The sequence below is a fragment of the Camelina sativa genome, chromosome 6 (genome assembly GCF_030686135.1).
Source record: "Camelina sativa cultivar CO46 ecotype springtype chromosome 6, ASM3068613v1".
NCBI classification, from domain to species: domain Eukaryota; kingdom Viridiplantae; phylum Streptophyta; class Magnoliopsida; order Brassicales; family Brassicaceae; genus Camelina; species Camelina sativa.
In genome coordinates this window covers 23,343,649-23,355,866 of record NC_141885.1, presented here as the reverse complement: position 1 = coordinate 23,355,866, position 12,218 = coordinate 23,343,649, and the positions used below count along the sequence as shown (strand labels likewise).

Below are 12,218 nucleotides of genomic sequence, written 5' to 3'. Positions count from 1 at the left end.
CTTCATGTAGTAATTCGTAGCCCTCACTCTACATAAATACTCTCTGTATGTGTCAACCTGCATGTTCAAACATGGTTAACCTTAATTTTGCTTGAAAAGTTGAGAGTGTGCGTCGTCTGTGTAACCTCAAAGTTTAGTAACTCGTAAATTATTTCTTAGCAATTTGTCGTAACCCGAGAAAACTGCATGCTATTGTTATATACGTTGACACCGTGACGCCATCACGCCACCAATCTCCAAGTACTGATCGAATGCCTCCTTGGTGCTCACCTGGCATAGCTATAGCCTGTAGTTGGCTTTGGAGTACTGTTTGAACTGTACTTTAATTAGGTGATAAACAAAAGATGCTGTCTATGATAAAATACGCTTACTTGTGACTATGAATATCCACTAGAGTTACTAGATAATATATTTGTGATATATTTATTTCATTTTAAGTCTCATTTGGACTCATCAACCTCTTCATATATAAACAATTAAGAACTGAAATATTCTATTTATTCAAATATATTTTTCACTAAAAGATTTATTCGACTTTTATTGGTTTCAAAACTGAAATAAGATGAAGAGGAAATCAATGTCTGTTTACTCCATACTGTATATGAAGAAAACGTGAAAGCAAGTGGAGAATTAATTCAAGACGAGGATGATTATGATCTTGAATTACTACATAACTATAGTTTTATAAACACAAATATAGCCACACAAATTTATAAAAAACGTACGTCAGACACACTCCCAATTAAATACAATAAGGGTAATAATAAAATTTAATTGCAACGGATAAGGCTCTGTTAGGGGATAGTCACAAGGGTCAACTCATCTAATAAGTCACATTCATATATCTCGAAATATATAAACTACATAAAAAAGAAATAAATTTCTGTCTAATATTATGAAGCAATAATACACTAACATTATTAACACATTACCAAATAAGATAGAATATATATATATATATATATATATATATATATTAATTTTGCTTCGGAACGAAATGATAGGAAAACTCAAAATTATTCCGACACGCTTCAAGCATTTCGCGGGGAGAAGCAAGATGGGTCCATATTTTTGACTTTGATGAGAGGCAGAAAGTGATGGTCCAGATCCAAATTCTATTGGTGAAAGATGATCAAAATTATACTCATACATGTATAAGAGCAACTCCAACCATAAAACACCAAAACACCAAATTTTGACACTAAATTTTGTGTTTTAGTGTTACAAAAAGTTTTTTTATCTTCAACCACAACACCAAATTTTACACTAAAAACAAAACTTTTGATTATTATATTATTAAACAAAACTATTATGTATTTTATTACATTTAGTTTTTATGTTTGTTTAGTTTTAATTTTATAATATTATGTTTTCACTATTTTATTGAAGTTTAGTATGAACTTTTAATCTTATTAAATTTGATATTTAGTTTGAAATTTTATCATAATTATTATTTTATACTATATTAATTATAGTAACTAGTTTATATTACTAAATGTAATAAGATAGTTTTAAAAATATTAATGATATATCTAGCTTTTAGTTGATTAACAATAATTTTAATATATTTTTTAATAAAAACATGAATAAAATAATATATATATTTTTAGTGTTTTGTGAACAGTGTAACATTATTCACAAAACACTAAAAAAATAGAGATAGTGTTTGTTTTGGTGTTTGGTTAGAGAATATTAACTAGTGTTTTGCCGTTTCCGTTGGAGTTGCCCTAAGCCTATAGAGAAACCTTTTCCATGTAGAAGAACAAAAAAAGATCGGAGGAAAAAATCATTACACAAAGAATATTGAGGATAAGTGAATTGGCAACAAAGCATTATGTCAGCAAGTGAGTGGATTCATTGGACGGTAGTTAATGGCAAAACTAAAGACCAGAGATCAGTATTTTTACAGCCGCCATAACTAAGAAAGTGGAATTGATTTTTATTTTAGTGGTTATGCGAATGCGCGTGCGATTACGCAAGTGCCTTAAAAGGTCAAACTTAATGGCTTTTAATTATTCATACATTACACCAACGAATCTTTATTGCTAAGCTAACGATAATGCTTTGGTTTATAGTTTATACTATCATATTTCAATGAGAATGTGTTAATATTGACAGCCATGTTAATTTTTGCATCAAACGTATGCATTAGTCCGCTAAACACGCAGAAAAACTCGTATAAAACTTGACTCAATTTGTCCTGACTATTAATCAGATCTAAAAACTACTACGCGTTTACCTAAATGGCTAAATTTAAAGTCATCAATAATCCTAATCCAAACTCTTCTAAGCGATCTAATTAATGCTAATATCTGTCATTAGTAGACTCTAGAGGATCGTTGAACAGCTAATTTAATTATAGGATCTTTCAAATTTGATCAGTCTTCTCGTAACATTCAAATTTGAGACCATATCCAACCAGACTCGAGATAAAAACAATATTGTTTTTTTCAAAAAAATATACACTACACAAATGTTTCGTTGTAAGATCGGATCCAAATTTCCAATTCCCAACAAAATATTTCAACTGTTGCTAAATATACTATTAAGAAAGTTGTACTGAGACACTTGAACTTTATTTGAAAAAATATTTATTAATGTTATACGTAATCTTATATAACAAAGTAGAAAGTCTTCCAAAAATTTTTAACTAGAGATTGACACATGTCAAATGAGAGCTTGACACATGTCCTAAATTAATTAAAACCATTTAGTAATAAACTAATACATGTGTTTTTTCTTCAAATTTAAATACACTAATATAAAATTTAACTAAACAAATACATATTAAAATAAAGAGGTTCAAATGATTCAAATAAGGCATAACACATAAAATTTCAGAATTTGTGTTAAAATTTTGTACAAAAATATATGTTTAATAAACTAACAAAATGCTAACGTGACAATTAAAAGGAGATGGTATGACATTTGAGAGCCTATTTTATTTGTTATAAAAACACATATGTTTACTTATGTTTTCTTTATATTTCACATATGTTTTGTTTATTGTCTTGTTAGTTTACTTATTTATTTTTAAGAAATATATGTTAGATATTAAATAAATGCATATCAAACTATCAAATCAAATCTGATCATATATATATATATATATGATTTTATTATAGTCACAAATCAATAAAAATTTATAAACAACTAAAAACACACCATCCACACATTGCGTGGACAACTATCTAATTTTTAAGAATTTAAGGTTTTTACTCGATACTTTTGGCATGTTGTGTTACAAATTGGGCATACACATAAATATTTTAATGAGTAGTCCAATTCTTTCGTTTGATTGTTGAGAAAATAAACTTTAACAACTCCAAAAATACTGAAGACAAAAAATTTCTAAAGTGAGGCCAATGATTCTGAAGATATATTATTATTTTTTAGTTACCACAAATTTCATACTAATTAAATTTGAGAACTTGTGATTTGATGATAACACAGATCCTTCTTTTTTCGATGATCTTTGGGATAACATTAACATGGCATTAAAAACCCTAAATCCTAAGTATTTCCTACACGTACCCCCTATCAGTTATGGAACGTTCTAATCCATTAGTCTAGCGGTTGTTGATCTTCTGGGTAACAATGGGTTCGATATGAGGAGGTGCGTACAAGAACCGTCGTCTGTGATTATCGTCTATAAGTTGTTGAGTATCAGCAAATCCAGCGGACGGTAAATTTTTTTCTCTTTGTAGAATGATTTTTTGTCATGTGATCATGATACCTCTTGTTTTTCTTCTTATGAATTTCATCTTTTTTCTTTTTCTAGATAATCCTTATGAGGGGAAGACATATGCAGCTGATGTACTTCTGGTGAAAGCAATGCTCCTTCATGCAATTAAATATCGCACGAAGAGGTGTATCCTTCACAACATCATATCTCACTCTGACCCCCGTGCTACATCCTTATGGCGTTGGGTGACAAAGACTACCGTTCTACTCTAAAAAAGTAGAATTGAAGTGATCTAACTAATGCTAATACATGTCATTAGTCGACTAAAGATTGTTGAACAGCTATTTAATTATAGGATCTTTCAAATATGATCAGACTTCTCGTAACATTCATATTTAACCATTGAATAACAATTAACCATTATTTCTTAAGCGGCACCGAGTTTGAGACCATATCCAACCAGATTAGAACAATATTGTTTTTTTCAAAAAAATATACATTACACAAATGTTTATTTGTAAGATCAGATCCAAATTTCCAATTTCCAACAAAACATTCAACTATTGCTAGATATACTATTAAGAAAGTTGTACTGAGATGCTTGAACTTTATTTGAAAAAATATTTATTAATGTTATACATAATCTTATATAATAACGTAGGGAGTCTTCAAAAAACCTTCAACTAGAGATAGATACATGTCCCATGAGAGCTTGACACATGTCCTAAATTAATTAAAATCATTTAGTAATAGACTAATACATGTGTCTTTTTCCTCAAATTTAAATACACTAATATATAATTTAACTAAACAAATACATATTAAAAAAGAGGTTCAAATGATTCAAATAAGGCATAGCACATGAAACTTGAAAATTTGTATTAAAATTAGTTTGTAGATATTTCATATTTTTATATTTAAAGAGGTTCAAATTATTTAAATAAGGTATAGCACATGAAACTTACGAATTTGTGTTAAAATTTTATACAAAGATAAATGTTTAATAAACTAACAAAATGCTAACGTGACAATTAAAAGGAGTTGATATGACATTTGAGAATCTATTTTATTTGTTATACACATATGTAAAAGTATTTTACTTATGTTTTATTTATATTTCACATATGTGTTTATTTATTGTCTTGTTAGTTTACTTATTTATTTAAAAAAAAATATGTAAGATATTAAATAAATGCATACCAAACAATCAAATCAAATTTGATCATGTATATATATATATATATATATATGATTTTATAATACTCACAAATCAATAAAAATTTATAAACAACTAAAAATGCATCATCCACGCATCGCGTGAACAACTATCTAGTTTTTAAAAATTTAAGGTTTTTACTCAATACTTTTTGCATGATGTGTTACAAATTGGGCCATGCACATAAATATTTTAATGAGTAGTCCAATTCTTTCGTTTGATGTTTGAGAAAATTAACTTTAACAACTCCAACAGTCCCGAAGACATAAAGTTTCTAAAGTGAGGCTAATGATTCTAAATTTGTAACGATATCTTAACGGAAAGTAAGAAGCCTGTAAGTCTGGTAGAATATGTTTAGAATTGTGGTCGTGCACACTTTACCAGTTCAGCAGGTAGCACGGTAGCAGCATCAAAGGCTTATGAGTTTTTTTATGTTTAGTAAATTTAATTAATTAACTTAATTATAACCATAATGAAAATAATAGGCGAAATATAGTATAAAGCTATAGATTAGTATGGTGGTTAGTTATTAAGAAAGTTGGAAGTGGACGTGTATAGTATTCATAATCATTTGCAAACAATTATATTCTGTAATAATTTTGATTTTAAGAACTCTTTCAAATGTTCATATTAGATCTCTTCGTTTACTTCTCGTGGAACATGGAATTGTTTAAAGATGATGGCTAACTAATGTAGTCTATGAAGAAAATATAGAACAGGAATGTAACAAAAGAAAGTGAATAGCCAAACTAATAAACTAGTACTACTACTACTTTTGTACTATTTATTATCGAATAAAATTTTGAAATCGAGTCTCACTGAATTCACATGTCCAACAACTATTGAGTTCAGACTTCAGATAACTATAGCTAGTGGTTATATATTTGAGTATTAATATGTGTTTAGAATAATGAAGAAACCCCCTGATTATTGAGAAAAAAAAAATAATAGCGACTGCAACCACTATGACTAAAAAATACTTAATTATATAATACACGATTAAGAGAGGTTCTCAAACTCTATATAACCCTACATTGGAACACATAGAGACACACACCAATAATTTACTAGTAGAAAAAAGAGAAAGAGAGCAATGGCCAGTGCAAAGCCCTTCTGCCTCCTCGGCTTCTTTTGTCTGTTATTACAGTTATTCTCCTTCATCCATATCGGTAAATACACTCTTCCCTCATCTAATCACGTTATGCCATGTGTCTCCATGGTTCACTACTTTCATTTTCCACCGTTAAAAATTGATCAACATTTATTTTTGATTTTTAGTGATCGCTAGTAAACGCAGATCTAACATAATAACAAAAAAAAAATGTAGGAAATGGGGAGTTGGAGATGAACTATTACAGAGAGAGTTGTCCAAAAGCGGAAGAGATAATAAGACAACAAGTCGAGACGCTTTACTACAAACACGGCAACACTGCCGTATCTTGGCTCCGTAACCTCTTCCATGACTGTGTCGTCAAGGTTTATTATTAATCAACTCTTTTAGTTTTACATATTCACCATAATGAGTAATACGACATAAATACATATATTAATGTTCGTGTGTTATTTATTTTATTTTGTAGTCGTGTGATGCGTCGCTGCTGCTGGAGACAGCGAGAGGTGTGGAATCTGAGCAGAAATCCACGAGGAGTTTCGGTATGAGAAACTTTAAGTACGTTAAGATTATCAAAGACGCACTTGAGAAAGAGTGTCCTTCCACCGTCTCTTGCGCTGATATCGTCGCTCTCTCTGCTAGAGACGGTATTGTCATGGTGCGTTTTAGGCAATTTTTTTTACATGCATTTTACATTTAATTCTAATAATAAATGGCCAAAGATAGAGATGATTAATAGTTTTTGTTAATTTTTTTGTTAATTATTGTCTGGTGATATTAATAGTTGAAAGGGCCAAAGATAGAGATGATTAAGACAGGAAGAAGAGACAGCAGAGGAAGCTACTTGGGAGATGTTGAGACTCTTATCCCTAACCACAATGACTCTCTCTCCTCTGTTCTCTCCACCTTTGACTCCATTGGTATCGATGTTGAAGCCACCGTCGCTCTCTTAGGTATCCTTTTAACGACATATATCACTATAATTAAACCGGCCACGGCCAGTAACACTTAACTAGGATGGCATTTCCACGGTTTAGTTCAAACGAAAATTTTGAAAAGAGAAGAGTTTAGTTCGATCTAAAAACAATATATTTGATTATTAATCTTGGTTTGGTTGTCTTAGATAAATCACAATTTTTTTACATTAATTTTAAATTTAGGAAAGTATACAATAATTTATAATCTGGAAATTGACTTTAACAGTTAAAATTTTGTATGTTTCCGATCATTGTAAAGAAAATTTGTTTTGTTATATAAATTTGGTATTGATTCGGTGTTTGAGATAATGTCTAACGATAGAGACGGAAGTGAAAGATATATCGTATAATTTTTTTTTTAGAGATATGAATTCTTAAATAAAATTGATATTGTTATTGATCAGTCAATTTATATTACCGTAGGTGCTCACTCAGTGGGTAGGGTCCATTGCGTTAATCTAGTGCACCGACTATACCCAACGATTGACCCGACGCTCGACCCAAGTTACGCTCTTTACTTGAAAAAACGTTGCCCAACTCCAACACCTGACCCGAACGCCGTCTTGTACTCCCGCAACGATCGTGAGACCCCTATGGTTGTGGACAACATGTATTACAAGAACATCATGGCCCATAAGGGGCTTCTTGTGATTGATGATGAGCTAGCCACCGATCCGAGGACCGCACCGTTTGTGGCCAAGATGGCTGCGGACAACGGTTACTTCCACGAGCAGTTCTCACGTGGCGTCAGGCTCTTGTCCGAGACCAACCCGCTTACCGGAGACCAAGGCGAGATCAGGAAGGATTGTCGTTATGTGAACTAGTATTGGTTATAACTTATAATGCATGTGAAAGACAATAATCATATGAATTTATGTATTTAAATGTTTTGGATTCAATAAGAAGAAGAAACACCAAAACCGTTGTGGATTGAGATATGTTTGTATCGTCTTAAGGTTCCGATGGTATTTTTATATTTTGTCATGTGTTGGTGTATATCCCGTGAGTGATTTTGCAACTACCGATTCGGACTTATTCGAATTTTAGTTCTAAGTTATATAAATAGTGGTACCAACCCATATGTAAATTAAGCAGAATGGTTAGATTTTAAATTCTCTAAAACCAGACGATAAAACTATTTGAAATCATCTAAACCTATACTACAAATCTATCTTAATACATAGATATAGATTTTTAAACTTTTGTTGTTGTCTACAATGTCGACCTATTTGAAGTTTATGCCTCTCAACAAGAACAAGATAGCTAGAGATCAATTTCGGGGAATATAATTAGATAATGTCGTCGGCTCCAAGCCAAATCATGATCGTGTTTGTTTAGTTGTGAGATGCCAAACGAGTTGGGTACTTCTCCATGTGTCTCCGTTGACTCTTTTTACGATCTCTCCCATTATTGTAAGAGTTTTAAATAATTTGTTTCTTTTTAATTATCGACGAATAGTTTGGTCAGTCTCATTTGGTGTCTAATTAATAGACCTAATTATTTGTATAAGAAAATGGCAAATATTATTATTTTATTAACATATAAGATAGTACCAAGATATAGAAGTCATCTATTCAAAACCAATTGATAGAACTATAGAAGTCAAATCACATGCGAAGTAAAATCATGGAGTCAAACTATATAATCACTAGTTTAATCAAATTATTACAAAGGATCTAACGCAATTAATACGATACAACGACGCGTATATATAATAAATAATATTGTTGAATCTTTATTCATACTATAGTTGAAGAGAATTGTTATGAACTTATGATGAACGTTGGTACGTGAGCGATGAGCGAACAATGGCACTTCCCCTTCTGTTCAAATGATACTTAATTAACATTCTTGATGAATAAATTATTATTATTCTTATTATTAACAAGACAACTAAATGAATGATTTGGTTAAAATTTTTTATAGAACTGTAAAAAAAAACAAAACAAAGTTCGCATGACACTTAGAGTTGTTGATTATGTAAGCACCAATTAATTTTTCCCTTCTTCTCTTCAGTCTTTAAACTTTTCTAGACTTAATGACAAGCATTTGGGATCATATAGCACAATTCGCTATACGAAGCAGAGGCAGAAGAGGGTTGATGACTAGATGATACCTGACTGAGAGGCAACAATTGCTATAATACATTAAACATATTTTAAATTAGGTTTTAAGGTTTTTAAAAAAAAAAATGTTTTAAGTGAGGAGGAAGGATATACATACATTAGCTAAGCCAACTATAAGAAATTTTGAAAGTCAATTGTGCCCTGATTGTTATGTAATGTTATTTATTGGGCCTCTCTACATTTACTTACTTGGATGCAAATGAATTAAATACTATATTTTATTTTATTTTATTTGTCTATTTTTTTTGGTCTTATGTCTGAATCTCTTCTTGTCGGAAACACAGATCTCAGTTTCTTATAGAATCTCCGACTCGTTTCTTTGCCACATCGGGGTCTCGTAGATTCGGATCGTAGGTATGAGCAGTCAAGGTTCCGCCGGAAAGGTACCTCTCCATTTTTTTTTTTTTTATAGTAATTTCGATGAAATCGATCCATAATTGGTTTATGTTATGGTTTAATCTCATTTATATTGATAGAGAAGATTATCTGAATTTCGCTGTTAGCTTGTCGTATTGTCTTGATCTTGTTGATCCTTTCGCACTGCATTGTTTATTTTGAAACATGATCTGGAAAGTTAACAGAGGATTTCAATTGTGTTCTCCTTATGGATTAGTGTCAAAGTGTTAAGATTTCACTGTGCCCCAGTTTGCTGTGATAGATTTCACTATTTGTACATGATGCTGCTAATTTGTATCAAGAAATCAAAAGCTTGATAGTGTTGGTTTCGTTATGCTGTCTTGCATGCTACCATAAATCTCACATTGGTATGAAGAATTTTTGTATACATTGTTGTGAATTTACAGGCGGCTGTTGAAGCCAAAGGATTGAACCCGGGATTGATAGTGTTGCTTGTTGTTGGAGGTCTGCTTGTGACATTCCTGATTGCCAATTACGTGATGTACATGTATGCTCAGAAGAATCTACCCCCAAAGAAGAAGAAGCCCGTCTCCAAAAAGAAGCTCAAGCGTGAGAAGCTCAAGCAGGGAGTCCCTGTGCCCGGTGAATAGTACCACCAGTTTACTTTTTTCTTGTATTGAAAATGTCAATGAGACTTTTATATGGAGTGTAGAAACGACCCTTGTTTTGCTTTCGGTAGACTTCACAAAGATTTGAATATCAGCTTTTGGTTATCCCTTCACATATATTTTGGTAGCAGTTCTCGTAGAATCTCTCATGATCACTTAACTTTATTTGTCCATATATTGTTGGCTTTGTCGATCCAAAGGTTTTGCTTAATACTCTTACGTTTAAAGGTTAAACCAATCCAGTTTTCGTTATTTCAAGGCTCGGCGAATTGTGAAACAAATGAACATTCCAGACCACATGAAAACAAGTTCGTAACAATAAAGATATATATGTTCGTTTTCGAGAAAAAAAAAAAAAAAAAAAAGACACACGACAGATTACATCCAGATAAGGTTTTATTCAAAAAAAACGTAAGCAAAAGACAATATCATGGTTCATGTTCCACACAAGACACTTGTTTCACCAACGTGTACACAACACAACAATACAAGTGCTACTTAGACCATTCGACTCAAAGCAAGCTTCATTTACGAGCCATGGTTTGCTCTCTAGGTGGCATCACGACCACGGTAGACTGAGCATTGAAACCTGGGTGAAGAACCTTCCTGCGGAGCTCACGTCCTTCTTGGCAAAGGGCACATGTATGGCAAAGTACATGTGTAACAAAGTCACAAGTCATCTCCAAGTGTTCCCTTTGCATCTCATCCTCTATGCAACTACCACAGCAACCACAAGACCTGTTCATAGCCTCAAAGCTTCCCTGTTTTTACCCAAAACAAAATGAAAGATAAGGTCAGAAGATGATGGAATTTGCCCTTACAAAGTGGCAATATATAGAATGAAAACGGGGAGACCAATAAGGTTGTGAAACGAGACTATTGTAATGGAGATCTAGGAGACCACGCCAGCCCTTCTATGGGTTCTAAATACTAGTGAATTTGGTGGAAGTGGAACCAAACAACAATCTCTTGGGGCTATACCCCCCACTCATCATCATCCACGCAATCAAAAAGACATAAAGACAAGAGGTGATCAATCTCATCTTTAATTATCCCAAGTTCACTTGTCTATATCATATGAAGGAAACATAAACCATTACCTCAAGGTTAAACTTTCGACGAATAGCAGAACGGCTGGAATAAGAGAACCATGGAGCAAGACAGTTCCAACCAAACAAAGAATTACCAACAAAGTACAATCCCAAATAAGTCAAGCAGTGGTTTGAAAATGTTCCTGGAGCAGACCCAAGCCTCTCTGCATTAGTTCCATACAACACACATGGAGCCACACTTCCAAGAAGACCTACAAAGAACCCAAAAAAAAAAACAAAAGCAAATCATTAAACACACAACATATCCTAATTAAATATCACATCTTAGACCCAATTATCTCTGAACTCAATCAGATCTAAAGATTGAATTTTTCAATCAGATATCAATCAATCTCGAACCAAATTAACATACCCATTACCCCAAAAATTCAAAAAACCAATCACTCAAAATCCAAAAACGAAACTACTCACAAACTTCGAGATCGCTGCTGCAAAACTCATCATTACGACCAAGACATGTGAAAAGACCAGAATTCCACTGGTTTCTCCTGATGGGTTCGCCAATCACGCTACCATCCGCCGTCCAACCGTATTCCTCCACCGCCGCATGAGGAGGCACAACAACCGACGCCGCCTTAGCCTTAACATCCCCTTTCGAGCAGATCTTGCTGTCGTTCTCTTTCCCTTGCAAGAGAGGACTCGATTCCTCTTTTTGAGCTTCGCGGCTATCTTCTCCCGCCATATTGTGCTAAGAAATTATTTAACGCAAAGATCTAATTCTGGATAAAAAAAACGATCTCTTTTGATCTTAAGAAGGAAGCAAAAAAAAAAGGTTGAGACGAAAGAAGAAAGAGAGAGACTTTGAGCGTCTCGTACGCGTTAAGATAATTTAATAGAGATAGTCAAAAAGACACCTTCATCCCCATTTTCCTAAAATAATAATTTTACTTCATTAATATCTGGGCCTAATTAAGGCCCATAATGACATACTCTTGTAAGGCCCATAACTCATCAATTTATTTGTAA

The 12,218-nt window shown here is 32.5% G+C and overlaps 3 protein-coding genes across 4 annotated transcripts; 2 read left to right on the top strand and 1 right to left on the bottom strand.

Moving 5' to 3' along the window:
- The first annotated feature begins 5,810 nt into the window (after positions 1-5,810).
- On the top strand, positions 5,811-7,973 carry LOC104792498 (peroxidase 21-like). Its single transcript, XM_010518658.3, has 5 exons — positions 5,811-6,070; positions 6,229-6,377; positions 6,482-6,670; positions 6,797-6,965; positions 7,413-7,973. Exons 1-5 carry the CDS (start codon positions 5,995-5,997, stop codon positions 7,811-7,813), a joined length of 984 nt encoding a protein of 327 aa, XP_010516960.1. The 5' UTR covers positions 5,811-5,994; the 3' UTR covers positions 7,814-7,973.
- A 1,152-nt stretch (positions 7,974-9,125) lies between these two features.
- LOC104792496 (DNA-binding protein S1FA2) lies at positions 9,126-10,257 on the top strand. Its single transcript, XM_010518657.3, has 2 exons — positions 9,126-9,498; positions 9,919-10,257. Exons 1-2 carry the CDS (start codon positions 9,472-9,474, stop codon positions 10,120-10,122), a joined length of 231 nt encoding a protein of 76 aa, XP_010516959.1. The 5' UTR covers positions 9,126-9,471; the 3' UTR covers positions 10,123-10,257.
- A 152-nt stretch (positions 10,258-10,409) lies between these two features.
- On the bottom strand, positions 10,410-12,117 carry LOC104792495 (cell number regulator 8). Of its 2 annotated transcripts, none has more exons than XR_015559804.1 (3): positions 11,664-12,096; positions 10,996-11,443; positions 10,410-10,901 (listed from the first exon to the last, which is right to left on the bottom strand). XR_015559804.1 is itself a non-coding variant. In XM_010518655.3 (3 exons), exons 1-3 carry the CDS (start codon positions 11,932-11,934, stop codon positions 10,665-10,667), a joined length of 711 nt encoding a protein of 236 aa, XP_010516957.1. In that variant the 5' UTR covers positions 11,935-12,117; the 3' UTR covers positions 10,410-10,664. The 2 variants fall into 2 exon arrangements, 1 of the variants encoding a protein (XP_010516957.1); XM_010518655.3 differs by having other exon boundaries at positions 11,241-11,443; positions 11,664-12,117.
- Between the last annotated feature and the right edge of the window lie 101 nt (positions 12,118-12,218).

Bases quoted from the DNA above. Each gene is read 5' to 3' on its own strand.
- LOC104792498 (XM_010518658.3), top strand. From the start codon at position 5,995: ATGGCCAGTGCAAAGCCCTTCTGCCTCCTCGGCTTCTTTTGTCTGTTA. The intron at 6,071-6,228 runs GTAAATACACTC...AAAAAAATGTAG, and splicing joins ATTCTCCTTCATCCATATCG to GAAATGGGGAGTTGGAGATG. The intron at 6,966-7,412 runs GTATCCTTTTAA...ATATTACCGTAG, and splicing joins AGCCACCGTCGCTCTCTTAG to GTGCTCACTCAGTGGGTAGG.
- LOC104792496 (XM_010518657.3), top strand. From the start codon at position 9,472: ATGAGCAGTCAAGGTTCCGCCGGAAAG. The intron at 9,499-9,918 runs GTACCTCTCCAT...GTGAATTTACAG, and splicing joins GTCAAGGTTCCGCCGGAAAG to GCGGCTGTTGAAGCCAAAGG.
- LOC104792495 (XM_010518655.3), bottom strand. From the start codon at position 11,934: ATGGCGGGAGAAGATAGCCGCGAAGCTCAAAAAGAGGAATCGAGTCCT. The intron at 11,444-11,663 runs GTGAGTAGTTTC...GGTTCTTTGTAG, and splicing joins CAGCAGCGATCTCGAAGTTT to GTCTTCTTGGAAGTGTGGCT. The intron at 10,902-11,240 runs GTAATGGTTTAT...GGGTAAAAACAG, and splicing joins GTCGAAAGTTTAACCTTGAG to GGAAGCTTTGAGGCTATGAA.